Consider the following 24,480-nt stretch of genomic DNA (forward strand, 5'->3'; position numbering starts at 1 on the left):
CTGACAACTCCTATTCTATCGAATTTGACTCCTCTGGTCTTACTGTGAAGGATTCGGCTTCCCGGCGTCCGCTCCTCCGATGTGACAGCCCGGGGCCCCTTTACACTCTTCGGCTTCCTGCTTCCAGTGCCTCGCCTTCGGCTTCTTCGTCTACTGCTTTTGCCGTGACGTCTTCTTCCACCACCTGGCACCGCCGGCTTGGTCACCCCGGCCGCGACGTTTTGGCTCAGCTCATCCGTAGTACCGATGTTCCATGTACTAGGGCTCCTGCTGAGCACCTCTGTCATGCGTGCCAGTTAGGTCGTCATGTTAGACTTCCGTTTTCTTCTTCTTCTTCGCATGCTGCGCATGCTTTTGATCTGATTCACTGTGACCTGTGGACATCTCCTGTACTCAGCATGTCTGGCTATAAATATTATCTGGTCATTGTTGATGATTTTTCTCAATACTCTTGGACTTTCCTTTTGCGCGCCAAGTCTGAGACCTTCCCCACTCTCCTCCACTTCTTTGCCTGGGTGTCCACTCAGTTCGGCCTCACCGTTAAGGCCGTCCAGTGTGACAACGGGCGGGAGTTCGATAACTCCACCTCCCGGTCCTTCCTGTCTCGGGGTGTTAAGCTGCGTATGTCTTGTCCGTATACCTCTCCTCAAAACGGCAAGGCCGAGCGGATGATTCGCACGACGAACGACGTCGTGCGCACCCTTCTGATTCAGGCTTCTCTGCCCCCGCGCTTCTGGGCGGAGAGCCTCCACACCGCCACCTACCTGCTCAACTGTCTTCTATCCACTGCTTCTCCTGCTCCCACTCCACACCACGCTCTCTTCGGTACCCCACCTCGCTACGACCACCTTCGGGTCTTCGGGTGTGCGTGTTACCCTAACACCTCCGTCACCGCTTCTCACAAGTTGGCGTCCCGCTCGACTCGTTGTGTGTTCCTCGGGTACTCCCCTGACCACAAGGGGTACCGATCCTTTGACCTCACCTCTCGCCGCATTCTGATCTCCCGACACGTCGTCTTTGACGAGTCGGATTTCCCCTACTCCACCTCCTCCTCACCTTCTCCTGACCCCGAGCTGGAGTCTCTGTTTCCGACTGACCCGGTGGTTCAGCCACCGTTACCCGCCTGTCCTTTTCCTGCAGGTTTTCCATGCACACCAGCACCGCTTCCGGTGATCCCTGCTGTGTCGAGCGCGGCCCCGGTGCCCATAGTCGCGCCACGCACGGCCGCCGGACCTCCGGTCGTGGAGCGCGCGGACCCGGTCTCCCGCTGCGCCACGCGCGGGCCCGGTGCCTTCCCCTGCACCTGTGCGGTACGCCCAGCCGATGCATGTGTACCGGCGTCGACTCCGGCGCCGCCTCCTGCTCCGGAGGCTCCTGCGACGCCGACACCGGAGCCGTCGCCGCCACCTCCTCCTCCGGCTCCCTCTCGAGCCGAACCGGAGGTGTACCACCCGCCAGTCATCCATCGGGATCCTCGGCATATCCATCCCATCGTGACTCGGCGGATGGCGTCTCAGGCCGCGACTCTCTCCGCCACCGAGGGAGAGCCGTGGGTCTCTCCGGTACCCTCCTCTGTCCGCGACGCCTTGGCGGATCCTCACTGGCGTCGCGCGATGGAAGAGGAGTACGCGGCTGTTCTTGCCAACCAGACGTGGGACCTCGTGCCGCGTCCGTCTGGTTGCAATGTGGTGACTGGCAAGTGGATCTGGACGCATAAGCGTCGGGCTGATGGCACACTGGAGCGCTACAAGGCTCGCTGGGTTCTCCGAGGGTTCACACAGCGACCTGGTGTGGACTATGATGAGACCTTTAGCCCAGCCGTGAAGCCCGCTATGGTGCGCACGGTCCTCTCGCTTGCGCTCTCGCGCTTCTGGCCTGTGCACCAACTGGACGTGAAGAATGCGTTTCTTCACGGCACTCTCTCAGAGACTGTCTACTGCTCTCAGCCAGCGGTATTTGTGGACTCGAGTCGTCCGGATATGGTCTGCCGGCTCATCAAGTCTCTCTATGGACTGAAGCAGGCTCCTCGGGCTTGGTACTCTCGGTTCGCCACGTTCTCGCTGACATTGGGGTTTACCGAGGCCAAGTCCGACACGTCTCTCTTCGTCTATACCGCCGTGGGGATGAGGCTGCATATCTGCTGCTCTATGTCGATGACATTGTGCTCACAGCCTCCAGTCAGCAGTTGCTTCAGAGAGTCATCTCCTCTCTGCAGTAGGAGTTCGCTATGAAGGATCTCGGTCAGCTCCAACACTTCTTGAGCATCACTGTTGAGCCTCGCCCGTCTGGTCTTCTCCTTCACCAGCGGCAGTACGCACTTGATATTCTGGAGTGGGCTGGGATGACTGATTGCAAACCCTGCTCCACTCCTGTCGACACTCAGGCGAAGCTGTCTGCTGATCTGGGTGATCCGGTGGCTGATCCTACTGCCTACCGGAGTCTGGCCAGCGCTTTGCAGTACCTCACCTTCACCAGGCCGGACCTCACCTACGCTGTTTAGCAGGTCTGTCTCCATATGCATGATCCCCGTGAGTCACACCTTGCTGCGCTGAAGCGTCTCCTCTAGTACGTCCGTGACACTGTGGACCTCGGCCTGGTACTTCACCGCTCGTCCTCTGCTGAGCTGGTGGTCTACACCGACGCTAACTGGGCTGGCTGCCCGGACACTCGTCGCTCCACTTCCGGCTACGCCGTCTACCTGGGCGGCAACCTGGTCTCCTGGTCGTCCAAACGGCAGCCGGTTGTCTCCCGCTGCAGTGCCGAGGCGGAGTACTGAATTGTCGCTAACGGCGTGACGGAGGCATCCTGGCTACGACAGCTCTTGGCGGAGCTCCACAGCCCGCTCGCCAAGAGCACTCTCGTCTACTGCGACAACGTCAGCGCCGTGTATCTCTCCACCAACCCCGTCCAGCATCAGCGGACGAAGCACGTGGAGATCGACCTACACTTCGTGCGCGACAAAGTCACAATCGACGATGTTCGGGTACTCCATGTCCCGACTACCTCCCAGTTTGCTGACATCTTCACCAAGGGACTGCCCTCCTCGACCTTCTCGGAGTTTCGATCCAGCCTCAACGTAGCCGGTGCCTAGTTGTGGCTGCGCGGGAGGGGGGCTATTTGCCCTTTGTACTCTATTTGTACTCTCTTCTTGTCCAGTCTTGAACACCACTGCGTCGGTAGTTCAGACTGCTGGGGGGTGTTAGCTTTCTTGTTGTCCAGTCTTGAACACCGCTGCGCCGGTAGTTCAGACTGCGGGGCGGTGTTGAAGTATATTGAGCTCATGTATATGATCTATATATCCCACCCTTCTAGGGTTTTGAGGTATACATCTATTATTCTCTGTCACACCACCCTTACATAGGGGCGCCGTAACCCATACCGTAACACGTGTGAGAGCGGACCGGGGTGAGCCGGGACCTATTTCCATGTGCTTTGGCATGTAAGTAGGCGAGGGGATTTTTTTTAACCTCAGCCTGAAATTCGCTCCCACCGGGAGTCGAATCCAGGACCTGAGAGTGCTACTGAGGCCACCTAACCAATCCGGCTAGGCACCCTTTCGCCAGGAGGTTAGAATATTGCAAAGGGAAGAAAAGAAAAACCTTTGTACAGTAGTCTGAAGCAGGGTAGAGTTTTCATCAGTGTCCCCAACTTCTCTTTGAAGTTCTTCAATTTTTTCTCGTGCTTCAGCTAGTTCTACCAAACTTGCCTCGTGTTGTTGCTTCTCAAAAGTTAGTGAAGATTCCAGAGTTTTCATGGCTTCTTCAAATCTGCATTCCACAATGAGGAGCAAGCTATTGGAAATGGAACACATATGGAAGGATGAAAAGAAGATTAAATCTGTACAACTAACAATCTCTATCAATGTGCTTTCGGACTAATATTTATTTCTAAAAAAAATCTACGACCTTATAAAATATGCAAATTAGGGATTATCGATGATTCTACAATTCACAGAGTTGACCATGTTATTTTCTGGAAAACACACAAACCTTTGAGTAGTTTCACGGAGGAGATCATTTTGTTTCACAGCATCTTCAAGCTTGCTTACCAGTGCTTCGTTTCTTGCTTGAGATTCAGCAAGTGCAGCACTAGCTGCTTCATTTTGTTCTCTTTCGGTTATCAAAAGGGCCTCTCCTTCTCTTATAGTCCCTTCTAGTCTGCGCAGATAAAGAAAAATTTGCACTATCAGAGTAATGTGATGCCTAGAAAATGCATAACTATTACCACCTATCAAAATAAGAAACTGCAGCAGTTTCCAGAGCAATTGGAACCTACAGGAGTGAATCTAGGAATGACAACAAAGCCTCCCCAGTTATTTAAATTAATTATCAAGACACCCATGGTTTCAAAATCACAACATATATTACGAACTACCCCTGCAAAGAAAATTCTAGATCTGCAACAATCAGATTGGTTCAGTTTTTGGTCCCAAATTAATAAATTGTGCATCATGCAAATAAAATTTGACTATAGTTGTCACATGAAATTGGTCTCAATGGATGTCTAGGTGTAGATGCTGTGTTGGTTGGGTTGTTATTCTTTGGCATGCATGTTCTAATTTGTTGTGAGGTGGATTGGGTGTGTACTTATTTCATTTGATACACAGATCTCATGCGCATTTGAGAAAAAAAATATTGCCACGTCAAATAATATGCAAATGGGAAAATTTATGCGCTTCTACCACTGTATGCATGAGCATGCATGTCTTCAAGTGCTGCATTCAAGCTTTGACCACAGAAATATTTATGAAACTCTAGTCACCTGTTTTTCTGGAAAAAGTTCCCTTAGACAAAATGGCAAGGGACCATCCCTTCAAGATAGGTAAGAAGATATATTTTCCAATAAATGACATTTTTAAGTTCAGATCACGGCAGTTACTAATATTGGAGTCCACTAGAATTGTGGATATGTTTGGCTGCTGCCACTGCTATTAGTGCTATAATAGTTCCATTCCAACACTGAGAGAATGTGATTACTTAATGCATTTGGACCAGCTCTGTAAAAGAGTCAAGAACCAATGTCATGAAGTTAAGAAAATTGAGCAACAAACCTCTGTACAGTATCACTAAATTGCTTGATCTTTTCATCTGCATCACTGACTTTCTTATTCAACTCTTCATTCATCTCCAGAGCATTAGCATGTGCTTTCTTTCTTATATCATTCTCCTCTCGTTCAGCTACTAGCATCTCCTGTAACAATAGAATGCACAACATTCTGAACAGTGCCTAATGTGCTAAGTTCATGCTACAACTTAATTAAATTCTAAAGTAAATCTATGATAACATACTATTGAGTATGATAATATAATACTGAGTATATTAAACTAAGAATATCCATTTGATAAAACAGAACAAGACTAGTCCTGGTTTAACTCCTGCTTGTAGAAAAACAGTAATATCATGGGTGAAGACCATACCTTGAGGCCCTCAATTTCAGTAGTCAACAAACTGATCTTTTCTCTTTCTTGAGCTAGAGCTTCTTCAACAGCCTTTTTAGCTGATTCTTGTTCCTGCATCGCTTTGACTTCTTCTACTCGCTGCTCCATCTCACGAAGAGCAGTCTTCAGTTTGGAAACTTCTTCTGCTTTGGACTTCGCCAGATCATCCTGTAAATTGAATATACATGAGTATGATCCATAGGTGCTATGTCTATAAGCATAAAAAGTGCAGTTGCACAATGTGTCAGCATAGGATGCTTGGTGTACTTCTAGGTTTAAAAGAATAGGCTTGTGTAGCCCAAGTATTTAAATATTTTTCAACAATTCCAATGGGATATTCAAAACAATTCCAATGGGATCAAGACCAAGTATTGACCCTCAGTTTCTTCTCCAGTCCTAGGCGGTTTGTTAGTTCTTCCACACGTTCCTCAAGTTTCTCTTTTGCCACCTTTAGAGCTTGTGTATCTCTTGCTGCCTAGAAAACATGCAAACCAGAACAAGCTTAGAATAAGTCTTACAGAAATACCATAACAAGTGCTCAAGTACCATTCTCAGCTTCCTCAGCTCCTTCTTGGCAACCCTTCTTCGCCAAGCACACTGATACGTTAGTGCCGCTCTCTTCAACTTCATATAATTTGAGTAATCTCTGTGGCAACGCCATTGGGACTGCAGCAGGAAATGGCATAGTGATGGTCCAAATAGATGGAAAAAAAGAGTACAAGAACATATAATAATGACAGGAGATAAATTCTCATCTGCAGTATAAGTAAAACAGTAGTAAATTGCTATAAGAAATGCTAAACTACCTGGATACGGACTGAAGCTTTATTTCTCTTTCTGAAGTTGAACTCATTGCGAGCTGCCATGGCCCTTACCCCTGCCTGCAATGTAACAGCTGACAAGCGCAGTTGGCAGTAAGTTTTCCAGGCAAAATACCATCGGGTGGTTTTCTGAATTCTCAATGCTGCTGCTTGCTGCCTCAGGAATTCATGTTGCTTACAAGCCAATCTTGCTGTAATCGAAAAAAAAATGATCTTAGTATATATTCAAGGCTCCACTGTGCCTCTATGAGCATGCATTTTATTTCAAAGGCCATACTGAGAGGTTTTACCTCTAACAAAAGACTGCAAACAAACAGATGTGTCTCGTAGTACTAGGAACTGCTCACGAGCAACGTGAGTCCGGTATTGACTCTGAACACCTCTTGCTGCATTATTTCGCATCTCTGTTCTTCTAGCATCCAGTTCAGCCATTTGACCAGCCCTCAGGAATACCTTAGTTCTTCCTATCTGTTGCTCAGAATGTATTTTACAGTATGAGAGCAATGAGTATATAAACTTCTAAAGCATACAATTTTATATGATACTTTATAGAATAGCAACACGACATAAAACTTTTTGGGACTCAAATGTATACAGAAATTAGCTAAACAAAAAGGTGAAACAATGGTCATCAAATGACTGGCAGTGGCCATTATTGAAACCACTCTCACTCCAACCACAGTAAACCTCACCAAGAACCAATTACAAACAACAACAACAACATAGCCTTTTTTCCCAAGCAAGTTGGGGTAGGCTAGAGATGAAACCCGAAAGAATTAAGTTCAAAGTTCAGGCACATTGATAGCTAGTCTCCAAGCGCTCCTATCCAAAGCTATCTCTTTAGATATATTCCAATCCTTAAGATCTCTCACCAAGAACCAATTCTATAATTAAAACCTCATGAGTTATTTGTGGTGAATCGGTAACCATTCAAGTGAGCTCTGTTACAGCCCATATATCATCTAGGCCCATACACTGGCAATATATATGTGTGTGTGTGTGTGTGTGTGTGTGTGTGTGTGTGTGTGTGTGTGTGTGTGTGTGTGTCGGGACTAATGGAGATTCTCTCTTGACAACAATCATCAAAGGTAACATGGAATCAGAGCATGGTTTAGGGTTGGGATTAGCCTAATCTAATTCCCACCTAAAGATCTGGGTTTTTTTTTTCCGCTGTCGCGACCCCGTTACGACCGCCGCACGTGCGGCACCGTCGTCCCCACCCCTAGCTCTGGCCGCCGCCAGTCGCTGCGCCCATTACGGCCCGTTCCGGGCTGCCCGTCGCTACGCCCCTCCGCTGCCATCGCGGCTCTTTTTTCCGCCGGCCGCCGTCCATCCTCACGCTCCCATCCACGCCGTTGCGCTGTCGCCCACGCGTCCATCCGCCCGTCGCGGATCCGGCTGCTGGAGTCGAGAGGGGAGCTGCCCGTCGCAACTCGTCTTTCCTCTCCGTTCGCCGCCCGCCGTCGTCCTCCATGGCCGCCCGTCGCGGCCTCCCCCTGTTGCCATCCGCTCGGGTCGTCGCACGCCAAGGGGTCTCCTCTACTCGCCCATCCCCTGTTGCGCCTCGCGGATTTGATTTGGGCCTCACTGTCTGCTTCGATCTGAGCCTCACCGTCTGCTGCTGTGGTGATTTTGCCTGCACTGGGGTCCTCTGTTGCCTCCTCACGGTGACATCTGCTCTCTGTCTCAGTTTTTCTTCAACATGTCGCATCCTAGTGCCATTCAAATTCCACTGCAGTTTGATGGTCACAACTACAGAGAATGGGATTTTTGCACTCAGACAGTGCTAGGTGGTTATGGTCTGGCTTCACATCTTACTGGCACTGCACCTGTTGCTATGGCAGATAATTCTAATGCTAGTACAGTCACTACTTGGATTAATGATGATGGCAGGGTTAAGACTGCCATAGTCACTAGTGTTAAGCCATCTTTCATGATGAGTCTTGCGCCTTGGCAGACTGCCAAGGAGATGTGGGATTATTTAAAGAAAAGATTTGTTCATGTCAGTGGTGCTCATCTGCACACTTTGATGCAAGGTCTTCGTGGACTTCAGCAAGATGACATGACCATTGATGACTATTATAATGCCTTTGATCGATCCATGGGACTAGTTCTGTCCATGGTTCCTCCATCTACCACAGCATGTGATGGGTGTTCTAAGAAGACCAAGTTCATTGAGCAGTTCCTGATGTATCAATTTGTTATGGGATTAAGGTCTGAATTTGAGCCTGTTCGTGCGCAGCTTCTTAATACATCTCCCACTCCATCTATTTCAGATGTGTTGGCCTCATTGATTGCTAAAGAGACTCGACGTCGTTCCTTGTCACCTGCTCCTCCGGTGATAGCACCTTACAGTGTTCTTGCAGCTGCTCAGAAGGCTAGTACATCCGCTAGTGGTTCGTCTACACCCTGTGAGCATTGTTCAGAGAATTGTTTCAGCAAGTATCCGGAGAAGCTACCTAATTATCGTGCTCGTCGTGCTGCTCGTGGTCGTGGTACGATTGCCACTCCTAGGGGCTCTGTGTCTATTGCTGCTGCCTCACCTGTTGGTGCTTCTCAGTCTTCTTGGGTCCTTGATTCTGGTGCTTCTTTTCACGTGACTTCTGATTCATCTCAGTTGGTTGATTGCAAAACTATCCATGATGGCGCTTCTGTTCAGACAGCTGATGTTACTTGTTCTATCACTCATCAGGATTCACTTTCTACTGCACACTTTATTGTACCTAATGTTTCTCTTGTACCTCAGTTGTCCATGAATCTCCTTTCAGTAGGCCAAATTACAGATCAGAACTGTTTCATTGGATTTGATGATTCATCTTGTTTTGTTTAGGATCGTCGAAGCGGGACTGTCATTGGGACTAGCCATCGCCGTAGATGTTCCTCTAACCTCTACATTTTGGACACCTTGAGTCTTCCCTCTACCGCTGGCTCTACCGCTCATGTGTCGTCCGTTGCATCATCTACCTCATCCTTCACCAAGTGGCATCATCGTCTGGGTCATCTATGTGGGTCTCGCTTGTCAACCTTAATAACTAGTGGTTGTCTAGGTCAAACATCTATTGATTCTAGCTTTCAGTGTAAGGGGTGTAAACTTTGCAAATAGATACAACTTCCATATTCCTCTAGTACATCTCATTCAGCTAGACCTTTTGATCTTATTCATTCAGATGTATGGGGTCCTACACCTTTTGCCACCAAGGTTGGTCATAAATATTACATTATTTTATTGATGATCACTCTCGGTATACTCGGATTTATTTTATGGAACATCGTTCCGAGTTGTGTGCCATTTACACCTCTTTTGTTCGTATGCCCTTTCTTTTTTGTGTGTATGAAAGTTGTGAAGAGGAGAAACATGTCAATATTTGGTACATGCTGAGGAGTTTGGTCAGTAAAGTGTGCTTCACCTGATAACCTTGTAGTCCTATTTTGTCCAAAATCTTTTGACAGGCGACTTTTTCATCATTTCTATCAGAAAAGAACATGGTCATAATTACACGATAAAATTGGAAAAGGGGGGCATTTCATTGTAGAACAATCATACTCACTTCTCTTTCAGAATTTCAGGAGCAAGAACACGAAAGCGATGTAGAAAATCATGGAATAGTTTCCTTGTGGGATAACCAGCACAGCTGATTCTAATGGCTTCAAGAACACCCTATTAGGATGGAAAATCATCAGCGAACCGCACCATAAAATAAGCATCTAGAAATTTGGCAAAATGTATGCGACAGTTTCCTTACCGAGCATCGAAGCTGCTGCAAAACATTAGTGTTCTCAAAAATAGCAGGCTTAAGAACACTATTTGGCTTTATACATCTGATGTAATGTGGCTCCGTTGAGCTCAAAGTCTCCATAAGCTCGTGAAGTTGCATCTGTAAATTGCATTCAGAAATCAAATACAGCAACAATGACATGTACACCAAAGCTTTCATAAGAATACAGCAAAGTAAATGTCATCAGATCTCCATTCTTTTTTTTTCCTCGAACGTGCAGGAGAGCTGTGCATCAATATATTAAGAAGAAAAGGAGGGGTAGAAACCCCAGGTGATACAATTAGGGGCTTGTATCACGCCCTTACATAGAACACCTAATAAACTGTTACCAACAGATTAGAAAAGGGGTGAGACCTGACCAGCTATACCCATAGGACCTAAATCACATGAGCACCCAAGGCGAGGAGGTATGACACTCCTCGAGCCCCGGCAATAGACCACTGGTGTAACTCCTCATTGATGGCAGAAAATATTGGGAAAATAAATGTTACCTTAAAGCGAGTTGCGATTGAGGATTTTGATGATTTTGTGTTCTCTTCTGTTGCTGGTGGAAATAACCCTGATACAAAAGGGCACTTAGAAGCATTAAGTAATTCTTGATGCTCTGCTACCACGTAGTCTTTGTTCTTGTCCAGGAATTGATCAGATTGGTATGTTACCTGGGGAAACAAAAAAGGAAAGTAATCTTACTCTGGCAAAAACATGAAAACTGAACGACAGGACGGGTGTTATAGTGCGAAATACTTACATCTCCAGCATAATGTTGAATTGTAAAAGCAGTCCGAGAAAGCTTTGGTTTGGTAAACCTTTTGTGGTTCTTGAACTTTTCATACAGCTTTTGAGATAATGTCTCATGTGTGGACTTTGGAAACATGCTGGTGAATACATATCAGCACAGAAGAGGGTAACTGTTGTTAGATACTATTCATGAAATTAATGCAAGAAACATGCTCGTCAATATATATGAGCACAGAAGAGGGTAACACATGTATTCACAAAATAAGTGCAAGAATGTGCATCCTTGATTAATGTGTGAACAATTAATTTGGAATCGCAAACTGGGTGTTCAATTTAACAAAATATGGAAACTAGGATCTGGAAATGCGCCAAACTCAAAAAAAAAAAATCCTACTTAAAGTATCAAAATAATTTTAGTACTCTCTGTTGGTGTATATTGAGCCCATGTATATAGAGGCCCATCTAGAGGCTCATGTATAGGAATTATATATACCCACCCTTCTAGGATTGGAGGAATACAAGCCACTATTCTCTCCATCAAGATATCATTAGCCTAGGTTAAGCTCCTCTCCTCTCCTCTCCTCCCTCCTCCCAGCCGCCGCCGCCACCATGGCTGGCCGGCAGCCGGCGTCGCCTCCCTTCCCTCCCCTCTCCTCCTTCCCCTACCTCTCCTCCCCTGCCCTGCAGTCGGCGCCGGATCTGAGCTCTCCCGCCGGCGCCTGGGCCGCTCAGCCGCCCTACGCCGCCGTCGCGAGGGCTGCAGGGGCCGCCGCCGCCGCGGGAGCCACCATCCCGGCCGCCGCGGGGTGCGGATCTGCTGCGGCCGCCCTGGTGGCCTCTGTTACCCCGATACGTGCAGGGGACCACGTATCCGTGTCGGATACGTATCCGAGACGGATACGCGGGGGATACGCTCCGGATGCGGATCCGCGGCGTATCGGCGTCTCCCCGAGCGAATCGGCCTGGAAACTGGCTCTCCGGTACGTTTCGGAGGGTGGGATACGGCCCATATCCATCCTACCCCCTGGACTCCCCGATGCCCTACAAAATAGAACGCGCCGCCACTCCGTCTGTCCGCACGCACGAGGGCGACGCAGCAGGGGGAGGTTGGCCGCCCGCCAGCGACGAGCCACCGGCGACGAGACGCAGCCCCTCGAGAAGCTCCTCCCCCCGGCGAGGCGGCGACTAGCAGCAAGACCGGCGGGCGGCGGCCAAGCCCGCAGCGAGAAGGAAGTTGGCGCCCGGCACCGATCTGCAAAGTCCGAACTCCGGTGAGGCCTTTTCTTCTCGATCTACTCTTCTTGTTGCTTGATTCCCATTTCCCCTTTTTGATTAGTCGATTTCATGATTTTATCCAGTAAATGGCATCTCCAAATCTCAATCTACTCTTCTTGTTGCTTGATTCCCATTTCCCCTTTTTGATTAGTCGATTTCTTGATTTGATCCAGTAAATGGCATCTCCAAATCTGAGTAGGGCTAGTGGCAGTACCAGTGCTGCTCCTGGTAGTGGTAGTACACCATCTTTGTCTGAGCATACAAAAACTGAAACAAGACCAACTGATATTAAGGCTCCACTTTGGAATCACGTCACCATTTTGGAGAAGGCTAAACCTGGTGGTGGAAATGTTCTATGGAAATGCAACTATTGTCCTTTCCAGAAAAGCAGTAGCTGCACTAGGGTGGAATTACATTTGCTGCAAAAGAAAGGGAAGGGGATTGCTACATGTCCAAATGTTACATTTGAAATGTTTAGTCAGATGAGAAATGAAGTTGCAAGGTGTAAAGAGCTAGTTGAAAGGCAAAAGGCACGAACTGTTTCATTGCCAACAGCTCCTGCACCTTCTTCAAGCAATTTAAACAAGAAGAACAAGAGGGGACCTCTTTCAGCTTTGGAGAAATCTTGGGCACTAGCAGATCGCAAACACTTGGATGCTTTAATTGTTAGAGCAATTTATTCTGGAGGGGTATCTTTTAATTTTCTAAGAAATCCCTATCTTAGAGAAGCTTTTGCATTTGCATGCAGCCACAACTTGCAAAATTACATGATTTCTGGGTTTAATAGAGCCAGAGAGTCACTGCTCAAGCAGGAAAGAAGACACATAGAGTCTCTGTTGGATAGTACAAAGAGCACATGGCCAGAGAAAGGTGTTACAATCTGTTCTGATGGTTGATCAGATCCTAGGAGAAGGCCAATCATCAACTTCATTGTTGTTTCTGAGAAAGCACCTATTTTCTTGAGGGCTGACAACTGTGAAGGACAAGTCAAGACAAAAGAATATATTGCTGAGAAGTTGAGGGGTGTTATTGATGAAGTTGGCCGCCAAAATGTGGTGCAAATCATCACGGATAATGCCGCCAATTGCAAAGGTGCGGGTCTTTTAATAGAAGCTGAATATGATAACATATTTTGGACACCTTGTGTTGTGCATACTCTCAATCTTGCTATGAAAAGTATATGTGAGCCTAAAGTTCCAAGGGAACCTTCTGATGAGGACCTATTTGTTTAGAATCAACTTGAATTTATACACAATGTTAAATCTGATGCTACCATGATCAAGAATTTCATAATGAATCATGGCATGCGTCTTTCAATGTTCAATGAATTCAGCCATTTAAAGCTACTTTCTATTGCTGAAACAAGATTTGCATCAGTTGTTTGTATGTTAAAACGGTTTGTTGAGATAAAGACAGCTCTCCAACACATGGTGATTAGTGACAAATGGAACATTTACAAAGATGATGCTCCAACTGCCCAAGTTGTAAAGGAAAAAATCCTTAGTGATGTGTGGTGGGGCAATGTGGAATACATTCTTAGGATCAGAAATCCTATATATAAAATGATACGTTTGGCGGACACCGACACACCATGTCTTCACTTAATCTATGAGATGTGGGATTCAATGATTGAAAGAGTGAAGAAGGCGATATATCAATATGAGGGCCTTGAATTAGATGAGGTGTCAGACCTTTACATGGTTATTCATGACATATTGATTGCAAGGTGGACAAAAGGCAATAATCCACTTCATTGTTTGGCTCATTCACTCAATCCAAGGTAACAAACTAACAATCTAAATAACTACATTTGTAAAGTACAACCCAGATTGATTATTTGTCTAAATTTAATGTCAAATTGTCAATTGTAGATATTACTGCAAGAAGTGGCTTGAAGAAGGTATTGGCCGAGTCCCACCCCACAAGGATACTGAAGTATCTCAAATGAGGATGACTTGCTTCAAGAAGTTCTTTCGCATACCACAAGAATTGGCTAAAGTGAAAGAAGAATACTCAAGGTTCTCAACTTGTTCAGAACAATTCAATGACCCAGATTCAATACATGATAGATGGGCTGTTTCACCCATGACTTGGTGGACAAATTGCTGGCCCAGCTCGATCCGGCCGCCGCCGCCGCCGCTGCAGGCGGGGCCGCTGCCCGGCGCGGATCCGCCCGTGCAGGCCAGCCGCCGGTGCAGGGCCCCCTGGCCGCCGCCGCCACCGATCTGGCTGCCCTGCAGGCCGTGCTGCAGGCCGCGGGCGTCGATCCGACTGCCCTGCAGGCCGCGATGCAGGCTGCGGGCGCCGATCCGGCTGCCGCCGCCGCTGCCGTCACTCTGGCCCACCGCGCTGCTGTCGCAGCGGGCAAGCAGCCCGCCGCCGCCGCCGCCGCCAATCTCGCATGGCCTGGCCGTGGGATGTCGCCCGCGGATGCGCCGCTCTCCGCCGCCGCCCTCCGCGGGCAGCAGGTCGACGCCACTCTCGCCGCGGCCCTCCTCGCCGCCAAGTCGGAGGCTTCGGCGGCCCAGGAGCGGGTCCGTGTGGCTGCCCTCGCCTGGGAGCGCAAGCGCGCCGCGACCGACGCCTCCGCTCTACGGGTCGCCGAGGCGGAGCGCTTCCTCCGCATCTCCTCCGGCCAGCTGCTCGTCGACCCCGAGCCCGGTGCCTCTTCCTCCCGCCAGGCCGCGCCCGCTGGATCTGGAGCCCGATACGACCCAACCGACCCCATGGTCGCCCAGCTCCACCTCCAGGCCGCCGGCGTCCCGAACATCAGGGCCCTGGTCTCCATCCTCCTCGACCCCGCGTCCTCCTCCTACGGCCGCTGGCGGGACCAGGTCCTCCTCACCCTCCGTCGCTACGCCCTCGACGACCACGTCCTCGTCGACTCGCCGATCGAGGCGCGGGACGTGGCGTGGCTGCACCTCGACAGCGTCGCCATGTCCTGGATCTTCGGGACCATCTCCCTAGATCTTCAGGACCTCGTCAGGACCCACGACGGCACCGCGCGACAGGCCTGGGTGGCGCTCGAGGGGCAGTTCCTCGGCAACGCCGAGTACCGCGCCCTCCAGCTCGACGCCACTTTCCGCACCTTCGTGCAGGGGGACCTCTCCGTCGGTGAGTACTGCCGGCGGATGAAGAGCATGGCAGATGCTCTTCACGACCTCGGGGATCCGGTGTCCGATCGGGTCTTGGTGCTCAATGTCCTGCGAGGCCTGAGCAGCACCTACGACCACCTGAAGAGCTGGATCGCTTGCCAGAGGCCCTTCCCCACCTTCCTGCAGGTCCGGGACGACCTCGCCCTCGAGGAGAACACCAGGGGTCTCGCGCCCGGATCGTCTTCGCCCACACCCGCCGCGCTCGTTGCTGCTCCACCGGCCTCCTCCGCTGCTCCTGCCACCTCCCTCCTTGGTGCTGCTCCCGCCGGGCAGACCGGAGGAGTGGGGGCCGTGGACATCGCCGGTGGGGGAGGGGGGACGTGGTGGTGGTGGTGGCATCGGTGGCCCTGCTTCTGGAGGTACCGGTACCGGAGGGGGCCGTCGGGGCGAGCCGACTCCGGCTCCGGCTCCCGCTCCCGCCCCTGCCCCTGGAAGTACGCACTGGCCATCCTTCAGCAACCCATGGTCAGGGCGCATCTCGATGTGGCCGTTCCAGGGTCCGGGAGGGCGGCCTCGTCCTCAGCTCCAGCCGGCGGCCATGTTCACTGGCGCTGCTCCACTCTTCGCGCCGTCCTGGACCCCGCCCGCTCAGCCCACCAGCTGACCTGGCCTGGGGGTGAGACCAGGCCGCTCTGGCGCAGTCCTTTAGCACCATGGGATTGACACCGCCGGCCAGCACCGAGTGGATCGCCGACTCGGGTGCCTCGTTCCACACCACTCCTGATGCCGGTATCCTCTCTTCTGTCCGACCCCCACACCCCTCTTGTCCTTTTTCTATCATGGTTGGTGATGGGTCTTGCCTTCCAGTCACCGCCGTGGGTTCTGCTCCTCGTCTTCCTAATGTTCTAGTTGCTCCTCAAATGGTTCACAACCTTCTTTCTATTCGCCAGTTTACTGCTGACAACTCATGTTCTATCGAATTTGACTCCTCTGGTCTTACTGTGAAGGATTCGGCTTCCCAGCGTCCGCTCCTCCGATGTGACAGCCCGGGGCCCCTTTACACTCTTCGGCTTCCTGCTTCCGCTGCCTCGCCTACGGCTTCTTCGTCTACTGCTTTTGCCGTGACGCCTTCTTCCACCACCTGGCACCGCCGGCTTGGTCACCCCGGCCGCGACGATTTGGCTCAACTCAGCCGTAGTACCGAGGTTCCATGTACTAGGGCTCCTGCTGAGCACCTCTGTCATGCGTGCCAGTTAGGTCGTCATGTTAGATTTCCGTTTTCTTCTTCTTCTTCGCATGCTGTGCATGCTTTTGATCTGATTCACTATGACCTGTGGACATCTCCTATACTCAGCATGTCTGGCTATAAATATTATCTGGTCATTGTTGATGATTTTTCTCATTACTCTTGGACTTTCCCTTTACGCGCCAAGTCTGAGACCTTCCCCACCCTCCTCTTCTTTGTCTGGGTGTCCACTCAGTTCGGCCTCACCGTTAAGGCCGTCCAGTGTGACAACGGGTGGGAGTTCGTTAACTCAACCTCCCTGTCCTTCTTCCTGTCTCGGGGTGTTCAGTTGCATATGTCTTGTCGGTATACCACTCCTCAGAACGGCAAGGCTGAGCGGATGATTCGCACGACGAATGACGTCGTGCACACCCTTCTGATCCAGGCTTCTCTGCCGCCGCGCTTCTGGGCTGAGAGCCTCCATACCGCCACCTACCTGCTCAACCGCCTTCCGTCCACTGCTTCTCCTGCTCCCACTCCACACCACGCTCTCTTCGGTACCACTCCTCGCTACGACCACCTTCGGGTCTTCGGGTGTGCATGTTACCCTAACACCTCCGCCACCGCTTCTCCCAAGCTGGCGCCCCGCTCAACTCGTTGTGTTTTCCTCGGGTACTCCACTGACCACAAGGGCTACCGATGCTTTGACCTCACCGCTCGCCGCGTTCTGATCTCCCGACACGTCGTTTTTGACGAGTCGAATTTCTCCTACTCCATCTCCACACCTTCTCCTGACCCCGAGCTGGGGTCTTTGTTTCCGACTGACCCGGTGGTTCAGTCACCGTTACCTGTATGTCCTTTTCCTGCAGGTTTTCCCGGCACACCGACACCGCTTCCGGTGATCCCTCCTGCGCCGAGCGCAGCCCCGGTGCCCGCGGTCGCGCCAGGCGCGGCCCCCGGACCTCCGGTCGTGCCGCGCGCGGACCCGGTGTCTCCCGCTGCGCCACGCGCGGCCCCGGTGCCTTTCTATGCACCTGTGCGGTACGCTCAGCCGGTGCAGGTGTACCGGCGTCGCTCGGCGCCGACCCCGGCGCCGCAGCGGTACGCTGAGCCGGTGCAGGTGTACCAGCGTCGTTCGTCGTCGACACCAGCGCCGCCTCCTGCTCCGGAGTCTCCTGCGACGCCTCCTCCGGCTCCCTTTCGAGCCGAGCCGGAGGTGTACCACCCGCCAGTCATCCATCGGGATCCTCGGCATATCCATCCCATGGTGACTCGACGGATGGCGTCTCAGACCGCGACTCTCTCCACCACCTAGGGAGAGCCGCGGGTCTCTCCGTTACCCTCCAATGTCCGCGACGCCATGGCGGATCCTCACTGGCGTCGCGCGATGGAAGAGGAGTACGCGGCTCTCCTCGCCAACCAGACGTGGGACCTCGTGCCGCGTCCGTCTGGTTGCAATGTGGTGACTGACAAGTGGATCTGGACGCATAAGCGTCGGGCTGACGGCACACTGGAGCGCTACAAGGCTCGCTGGGTTCTCCGGGGGTTCACCCAGCGGCCTGGTGTGGACTATGATGAGACCTTCAGTCCAGTGGTGAAGCCCGCTACGGTGCGCACAGTCCTCTCGCTTGCGCTCTCACGCTCTTGGCCTGTGCACCAGCTAGACGTGAAGAATGTGTTTCTTCACGGCACTCTGTCAGAGACTGTCTACTACTCTCGGCCAGCAGGATTTGTGGACTCGAGTCGTCCGGATATGGTCTGCCGGCTCAACAAGTCTCTCTATGGTCTGAAACAGGCTCCTCGGGCTTGGTACTCTCGGTTCGCCACGTTCTTGCTGACATTGGGGTTCACCGAGGCCAAGTCGGACACGTCTCTCTTCGTCTACCGCCGTGGGGATGATGAGGTGGCATATCTGCTGCTCTATGTCGATGACATTGTGCTCACAGCCTCCAGTCAGCAGTTACTTCAGAGTGTCATCTCCTCTCTGCAGCAGGAGTTCGCTATGAAGGATCTTGGTCAGCTCCACCACTTCTTGGGCATCACTGTTGAGCCTCGCCCGTCTAGTCTTCTTCTTCACCAGCGGCAGTACGCACTTGATATCCTGGAGCGGGCTGGGATGACTGATTGCAAGCCCTGCTCCACTCCTGTCGACACTCAGGCGAAGCTGTCTGCTGGTCTGGGTGATCCGGTGGCTGATCCTACTGCCTACCGGAGTCTTGCTGGAGCCTTGTAGTCCCTCACTTTCACCAGGCCGGACCTCACCTACGCTGTCCAGTAGGTCTGTCTCCATATGCATGATCCCCGGGAGTCACACCTTGCTGCGCTGAAGCGTCTCCTCCGCTACGTCCGTGGCACAGTGGACCTCGGCCTGGAGCTTCACCGCTCGTCCTCTGCTGAGCTGGTGGTCTACACCGACGCTGACTGGGCTGGCTGCCCGGACACTCGTCGCTCCTCTTCCGACAACGCTGTCTTCTTGGGCGGCAACCTGTTCTCCTGGTCGTCCAAGCGGCAGCCAGTTGTCTCCCGCTCTAGTGCTGAGGCGGAGTACCGGACTGTTGCTAACGGCGTGGCGGAGGCGTCCTGGCTACGACAGCTCTTGGCGGAGCTCCACAGCCCGCTCGCCAAGAGCACGCTCGTCTACTGCGACAACGTCAGCGCCGTGTCTCTCTCCACCAACCCCGTCCAGCATCAGCAGACGAAACATGTGGAGATTGACCTGTACTTCGTGCGCGACAGAGTCACCGTCGGCGATGTTCGGGTACTCCATGTCCCGACTACCTCCCAGTTTGCTGACATCTTCACCAAGGGGTTGCCCTCCTCGACCTTCTCGGAGTTTCGCTCCAACCTCAACGTAGCCGGTGACTAGTTGTGGCTGCGGGGGGTATTAGCCCTTTGTACTCTCTTCTTGTCCAGTTTTGAACACCGCTGCGCCGGTTGTTCAGACTGCGGGGGGGTGTTGGCTTTCTTATTGTCCAGTCTTGAACACCGCTATGCCGGTAGTTCAGACTGCGGGGGGTGTTGGTGTATATTGAGCTCATGTGTCTAGAGGCCCATGTATAAGAATTATATATACCCACCCTTCTAGGGTTGGAGGAATACAAGCCACTATTCTCTCCATCACTCTCCATCATGCATAGATAAGCACAGCAATAGGCTGGTCAGAGGAAAATATGAAACAATTAAACTCACCAGGCTTCATCAAGAAGTGCAATAATGCCACCTGGTTTCTGGACATAGATAAAATGATAGCTGAACATGAGAATATAAAAGGATAATAGGTGGAGATAGATAATAATGAACAAGAAGTCAAGAACACAAGTTTGTTGATTACTGTCATCATGTGTGTAGGCCATTGTAGCTAAACTATGCAATATAGCTAGGGTGGGATAGACAAAGCTTAATAGACCAATACCTTAGTAACCACAAGGCACTGCATCTTATATAGTAACCAACTCATACCTTTTCAATCAAGTCAAGTACATCTTGATTGTCCACAAACTCTATGTAACTCCAATTAATCTGCTCCCTTGTGTATTCCTCTTGTTCCATTTTGAAGACATTCTACCGAAACAAGCATCGGGCATTAATTGACTCATGCAAGCAAGAAAAAGAAAAGTTCTACTGAAAATATGAGTTCCACAATACCTGATTAAAATGTTGCTGGAGTTTTTCATTGGTAAAATTGATGCATAGTTGTTCGAAACTGTTATAGCAGTCACATACAAGGAGGGTAAGCACCCCTCAGAAAGGTCTTTCACAGCAACAAATTTAATGTTCCTTCTCGAACTAATTGCTTACCTGTTAGTTTTAAAACTTTCAAAGCCATATATATCAAGTACCCCAATCAGTTTGTTCGAGTCTGGGTCTTGCCCTATTGATGCATTTATTCTGTTTACAAGCCTGCAATAATATAAGTCTATGTAATTAGAAAACAACTACATAATTAGTAAGGAATAAATTGCCAAGTCCATTACCAGTCAAATAATCGAGAGTATATCTGCTTTGCTAAACCATCCCGGCTAATAGTAGCAGAACTCGGACCAACTGTAGTCGTAATTACTCCTTCTGGTGTATTAATTTCCCTATTTATCAAGGCATTCTCCAACTTCCCGCAATCACACCTGTAATGACCATTCCAAGTATAACGTGGATTATGGACATGTAATATATAACATTAAAGTTACGAAGAGAAGCGAAGAATGGAAAAACATCAGTCGTACATTAAGAGCTCTCCTGCTGTATTAAGATGGAATCTAGATTTTTCATCCTTTATTACAGATGAATCGACCTCTCTCCCTTTTGCAAAATTTATGTTTCCAAGATGAAGCACCGCAGCAACAACGCGGAATATAGCTTCCTGTAGATAGTCATGCCATTTGAGAAAAAGAAATTACTTAATGTATAGCTCCTTTATCAACATTGAACAAACAATTTGTTACTGAACTTAAAGAGGAGGAATTTCAAACCTGTTCTTGCTCAGTGATGCCAACAGTATCCATTGCATTTCTTGTTGATAGATATTCCTCAGCATCATTGATCCCATCAACTTTAATGCAAGTTGATTGGTTGAGATAGTGAAATGAAGATGGGTCCCCAAGCTTATACTTCTTAAGATCCTGCAACCATAAATTTTGCATAGAGAATGGCACAAGTAACAGCTTGGTTAGAAGATCTGAAATAAATAGTTACATCAAGATTGGGAAAAAAAATACCTCAGATGGTGCTGCACACAGGAAGTAAAAGCAATGGTAGTTTCTTTCGGGGCTATTAATTTGGCAGACTCGAGATCTCTCGAGCAAGTAAGTCCTAATGGCAGCACCAGATATCTTTCCGCTCTTGTCAAACTGGATTTCAACAAATTTACCAAATCGACTTCACCACATGGACAGAAAAGGTTAACAAGTGAGTTAGTACCATAGTATGAGCAAGTACGAGAAGATAAATGATATAGTTTATATAATTATCCTTCTATATTATAGTGACCTACAAAAAATCCTACAAATATTTTGACCTCACACAGAGTTTGTAATGGCTATAGTTTTTTCTCAAAATTACTATTATTATTACTTCTATCAACAGGCTTGTTTGGCTAGTAACTTCAGTGACCAGAAAAAGGTTTCATATGCCACATAAATTTAAAGTTTGGTTTTCACTAGAGCTGCTACAAGATTTCCTAAGGTTCTACCAGCAGGCTTTTTCTTTTGTTTAATCTGCCAAAACCAGATGAGCTCAGCCTTTTCTGTCAATTGCCGACTTGCTGTAACTGTTCTGAGTTAGATATTATGTACCTCCAAACTAAACAGTTGCTACAAAGCTTTCAAATTGAGGTCTAATATTGAAATATTGCCCCCCTTGTCATAATTTTCGTTTATGGTGTTCCATGCCTTAACAAAAGGTGGGTCATACCATTGGTTAATTTGATACTTATTAAATAAATGAATTAGCTGCTGAGAAAAGGTAGGTAGTATACTTTAACCCTCCCTCGCATGCCTAGATCACAAAGCCAGGCTGACAGCAAGGACTCACATGTCTCAAGGAGGCAGCAAATTGATTTCCTTCAAATTGTCTCCAACATAAGATATTTGACTCTGATATAGTTCATGATAATAAGATATTTGGCCTAGATCACAAAGCCAGGCTGACATCTAGTTCATACACTAACCAACTCACCCACAAGATGAAGCTGCTACAAATATTGCAATTTGGCCATACCCTCAGTTATGCAAGACAGTAGGTACTATCATGAAGGTTTTGTATTTTCAGATTATTGGTGTTATACCATCAATATTTTGTACTTTAGGTGTACAACAAGATATGTTGAACATCTTCTAAGTTCCATATATATTATGATGTCAATGAGGAATCACCTTGAGTTGTTGTTCCGAACGGTTTTCGCATTCCCAAAAGCTTCAAGGACTGGATTAGACTGGATCCGAAACATAAGCAATGGAAACAATAGCTAGGAATGATTAGTTTGACAAGACTATCATATAACGTTTGCTTTCATCACCAAGAAATGTTGACTCACAAAATTTTCAAACTTACTTCTAAAACCTGCTGTTCAACTGTCCTTTCTCCTGTTCCAGATCGCCCTCCCAGGAATGCAAGATATCTCATCAACAATTTTGTAGTTTCAGTCTTACCAGCACCACTTTCACCGCTGACCAAAATGGAGTTACTCTTTCCTTCATTTATCATTTGCCTGTTTCCTTATTCAAATGAACGCAAAATGGTACCATCAATATAGGGCTACCTCCACTAGGCAGTTGATGAATAACATTTGATGGTAGTAGTATAAACATTCACCTGTAAGAGACGTCAGCTATTGCAAATACGTGAGGATCTAGGTCACCTAGATTTGCACCTTTGTATTTTTCCATAGTACGGGCATCAACTAGATTAGGCAGCCTTTGGAATGGATTTATTGCAATCAGAATGCTGCCAGTGTAGGTCTGGGAACTCAAGAGAAGAGAATTAGAGAAAGTTGACTCGTGTAATAATTGTGCTTCCACAATTTAACGAATAATCACTCACATAAATGATATTTTTTGCATATCTGACAGCTAGGTTATCCAGAACTCCAGGCTCATGCAAGTATGACAACCTTGTCATGTCATCCACTCCATCAGGTGGTGCTTCTGTGTCTTTAGGGTGAATATCTGATATCTTTGCAACCTGGTTACACAAGCAAAACCATAACCAATTTCATGAGACAAAAAGAAAACTTCGAGTAAAGCAGTAACAGTATAGGGAAATCATGGCACATCATTGGCATCAATGTTGTGTTATAAATTGAATGCTACTCCATCCGTTCCACAATGTTTGCCCACTGAGAATACCAATGGTGCACTTATTGCAGTATTGCCACTCACTACCCCTAATAAATGCTTCAATAGAAGAGCAGCTGTTGTGTTATGACATCTAATAGGGGCACGGATGGTCATTTCACATTGTGTTTTTCTTGATCTGTGCACATGGTGTGCTATGGAAAAATATAGCAGAACAAAGGGAGTAGCACATTTACATTCCTCAGTGTACACATGGCAGTGTTCTGAATCACATGTGTATATTTTCTTAGTGCTGAACTGAAGTTGCCAGATCTTTGCACATGTCTTGCCCAGAAAAAGATGGTCTATACAATAATACAGGTTAGTGTCTAACTGCTCCGGGAAAGAAGCCAAGGTATGCGGTGGGGTAGAGACCGACCACTTTCAAGAATTTTGTTTACTCCTAAGGATAGATTGCATAGAGGTCTGACCACCTGGAGTTTCATTCTAAGGAAGAAAGAGAAGGGTTCAACAATCACACAAAAAAAATAAAGTAGTTGGTGGTGGGCAGGGATATTCACCAAACAGATGATTAGCTACTCCATTTGTGCAAATTTGTTATGGTAGCTAATTCGGTAAACATTCATTGGAGGGAAGCCGAAGGTGAGAACTTGTGGTAGAGTGTCACTGAAGAAGGAGAGCAATTAATGGACAGACTACAGAGGAGTTCAGGGGGACAGGGAGAAACATGAGGGGGAGGTATGTGTCGTAGTGTGTTTCTTGGTCTATTTTCATTTAATCTCAAAAATGTGATCAGCAGATTGCAAACAGCTGCCCTCTAACAAACTAGTATAATCAGTTCGTTCCTAATCTATTAGCTAACAAACCTGGAAACAAATTAACTCGAAGGTAAGGAAGCCAATCAAATCTATAAATTACAGGCTTATTTTTAAAGCTACGCTAAAGGTCTATCGTTTATCCACTGCTGCAGCCATAACAAACCATAATTTTCAGAAATCATGCAAGAAAAAACAGGACAGAAGAGATTCAAATAATCCTGCACCTTTTATATTTATAAACAGCACAAGCATAGAGATGAAGTTTGCTTTTCATTACCAAGAAAATTCCTTGTCTATGATAATTGAAAAACGAAAAACAGATTAAAAAGGGTTGATGCAAGACATATTCTAGTAAGACGCCGTTAGGTGTTGACAATTGTCAAACGTTCAATACTTCGCAAGCAGTCTACCGACAATATGCCCAATGCTCGAGAACCACCTCTTGGTCTGATGGTGGAGGCGCAAGGGTATGACTCCCTGTGCTCGTGATTTACATGCACGTGAGA

General features: G+C 48.6%; 1 protein-coding gene across 11 annotated transcripts in view; it reads right to left on the bottom strand.

Annotated features, from left to right (window-relative positions):
* Positions 1–24,480, bottom strand: part of LOC120675290 (myosin-11-like) — a 37,909-nt gene that overhangs the window by 11,298 nt on the left and 2,131 nt on the right. For 10 of the 11 annotated variants that reach the window (XR_005675285.1, XR_005675286.1, XM_039956424.1 and 7 more), the window contains exons 3-27: positions 22,903–23,043; positions 22,675–22,820; positions 22,414–22,570; positions 22,236–22,294; positions 21,081–21,240; positions 20,835–20,984; positions 20,589–20,725; positions 20,343–20,489; positions 20,167–20,268; positions 20,014–20,071; positions 19,828–19,929; positions 19,558–19,595; positions 10,784–10,910; positions 10,527–10,694; positions 10,003–10,134; positions 9,808–9,917; positions 9,667–9,727; positions 6,550–6,727; positions 6,245–6,450; positions 5,985–6,104; positions 5,815–5,913; positions 5,418–5,606; positions 5,051–5,190; positions 3,990–4,157; positions 3,600–3,767 (exon numbers count right to left, since the gene is read on the bottom strand). Coding sequence is in view for 9 of the 11 variants with exons in the window: in XM_039956424.1 (XP_039812358.1) it covers positions 3,600–3,767; positions 3,990–4,157; positions 5,051–5,190; positions 5,418–5,606; positions 5,815–5,913; positions 5,985–6,104; positions 6,245–6,450; positions 6,550–6,727; positions 9,667–9,727; positions 9,808–9,917; positions 10,003–10,134; positions 10,527–10,694; positions 10,784–10,910; positions 19,558–19,595; positions 19,828–19,929; positions 20,014–20,071; positions 20,167–20,268; positions 20,343–20,489; positions 20,589–20,725; positions 20,835–20,984; positions 21,081–21,240; positions 22,236–22,294; positions 22,414–22,570; positions 22,675–22,820; positions 22,903–23,043 (3,263 nt within the window). In the remaining 2 variants the exon portion in view is untranslated. Of the gene's footprint in view, positions 1–3,599; positions 3,768–3,989; positions 4,158–5,050; positions 5,191–5,417; positions 5,607–5,814; positions 5,914–5,984; positions 6,105–6,244; positions 6,451–6,549; positions 6,728–9,666; positions 9,728–9,807; positions 9,918–10,002; positions 10,135–10,526; positions 10,695–10,783; positions 10,911–19,557; positions 19,596–19,827; positions 19,930–20,013; positions 20,072–20,166; positions 20,269–20,342; positions 20,490–20,588; positions 20,726–20,834; positions 20,985–21,080; positions 21,241–22,235; positions 22,295–22,413; positions 22,578–22,674; positions 22,821–22,902; positions 23,044–24,480 lie in introns of those variants that run through there. The other variant, XM_039956420.1, reaches the window with a different exon arrangement.

Source organism: Panicum virgatum, chromosome 5N (genome assembly GCF_016808335.1).
Source record: "Panicum virgatum strain AP13 chromosome 5N, P.virgatum_v5, whole genome shotgun sequence".
Taxonomy (NCBI): Eukaryota; Viridiplantae; Streptophyta; class Magnoliopsida; order Poales; family Poaceae; genus Panicum; species Panicum virgatum.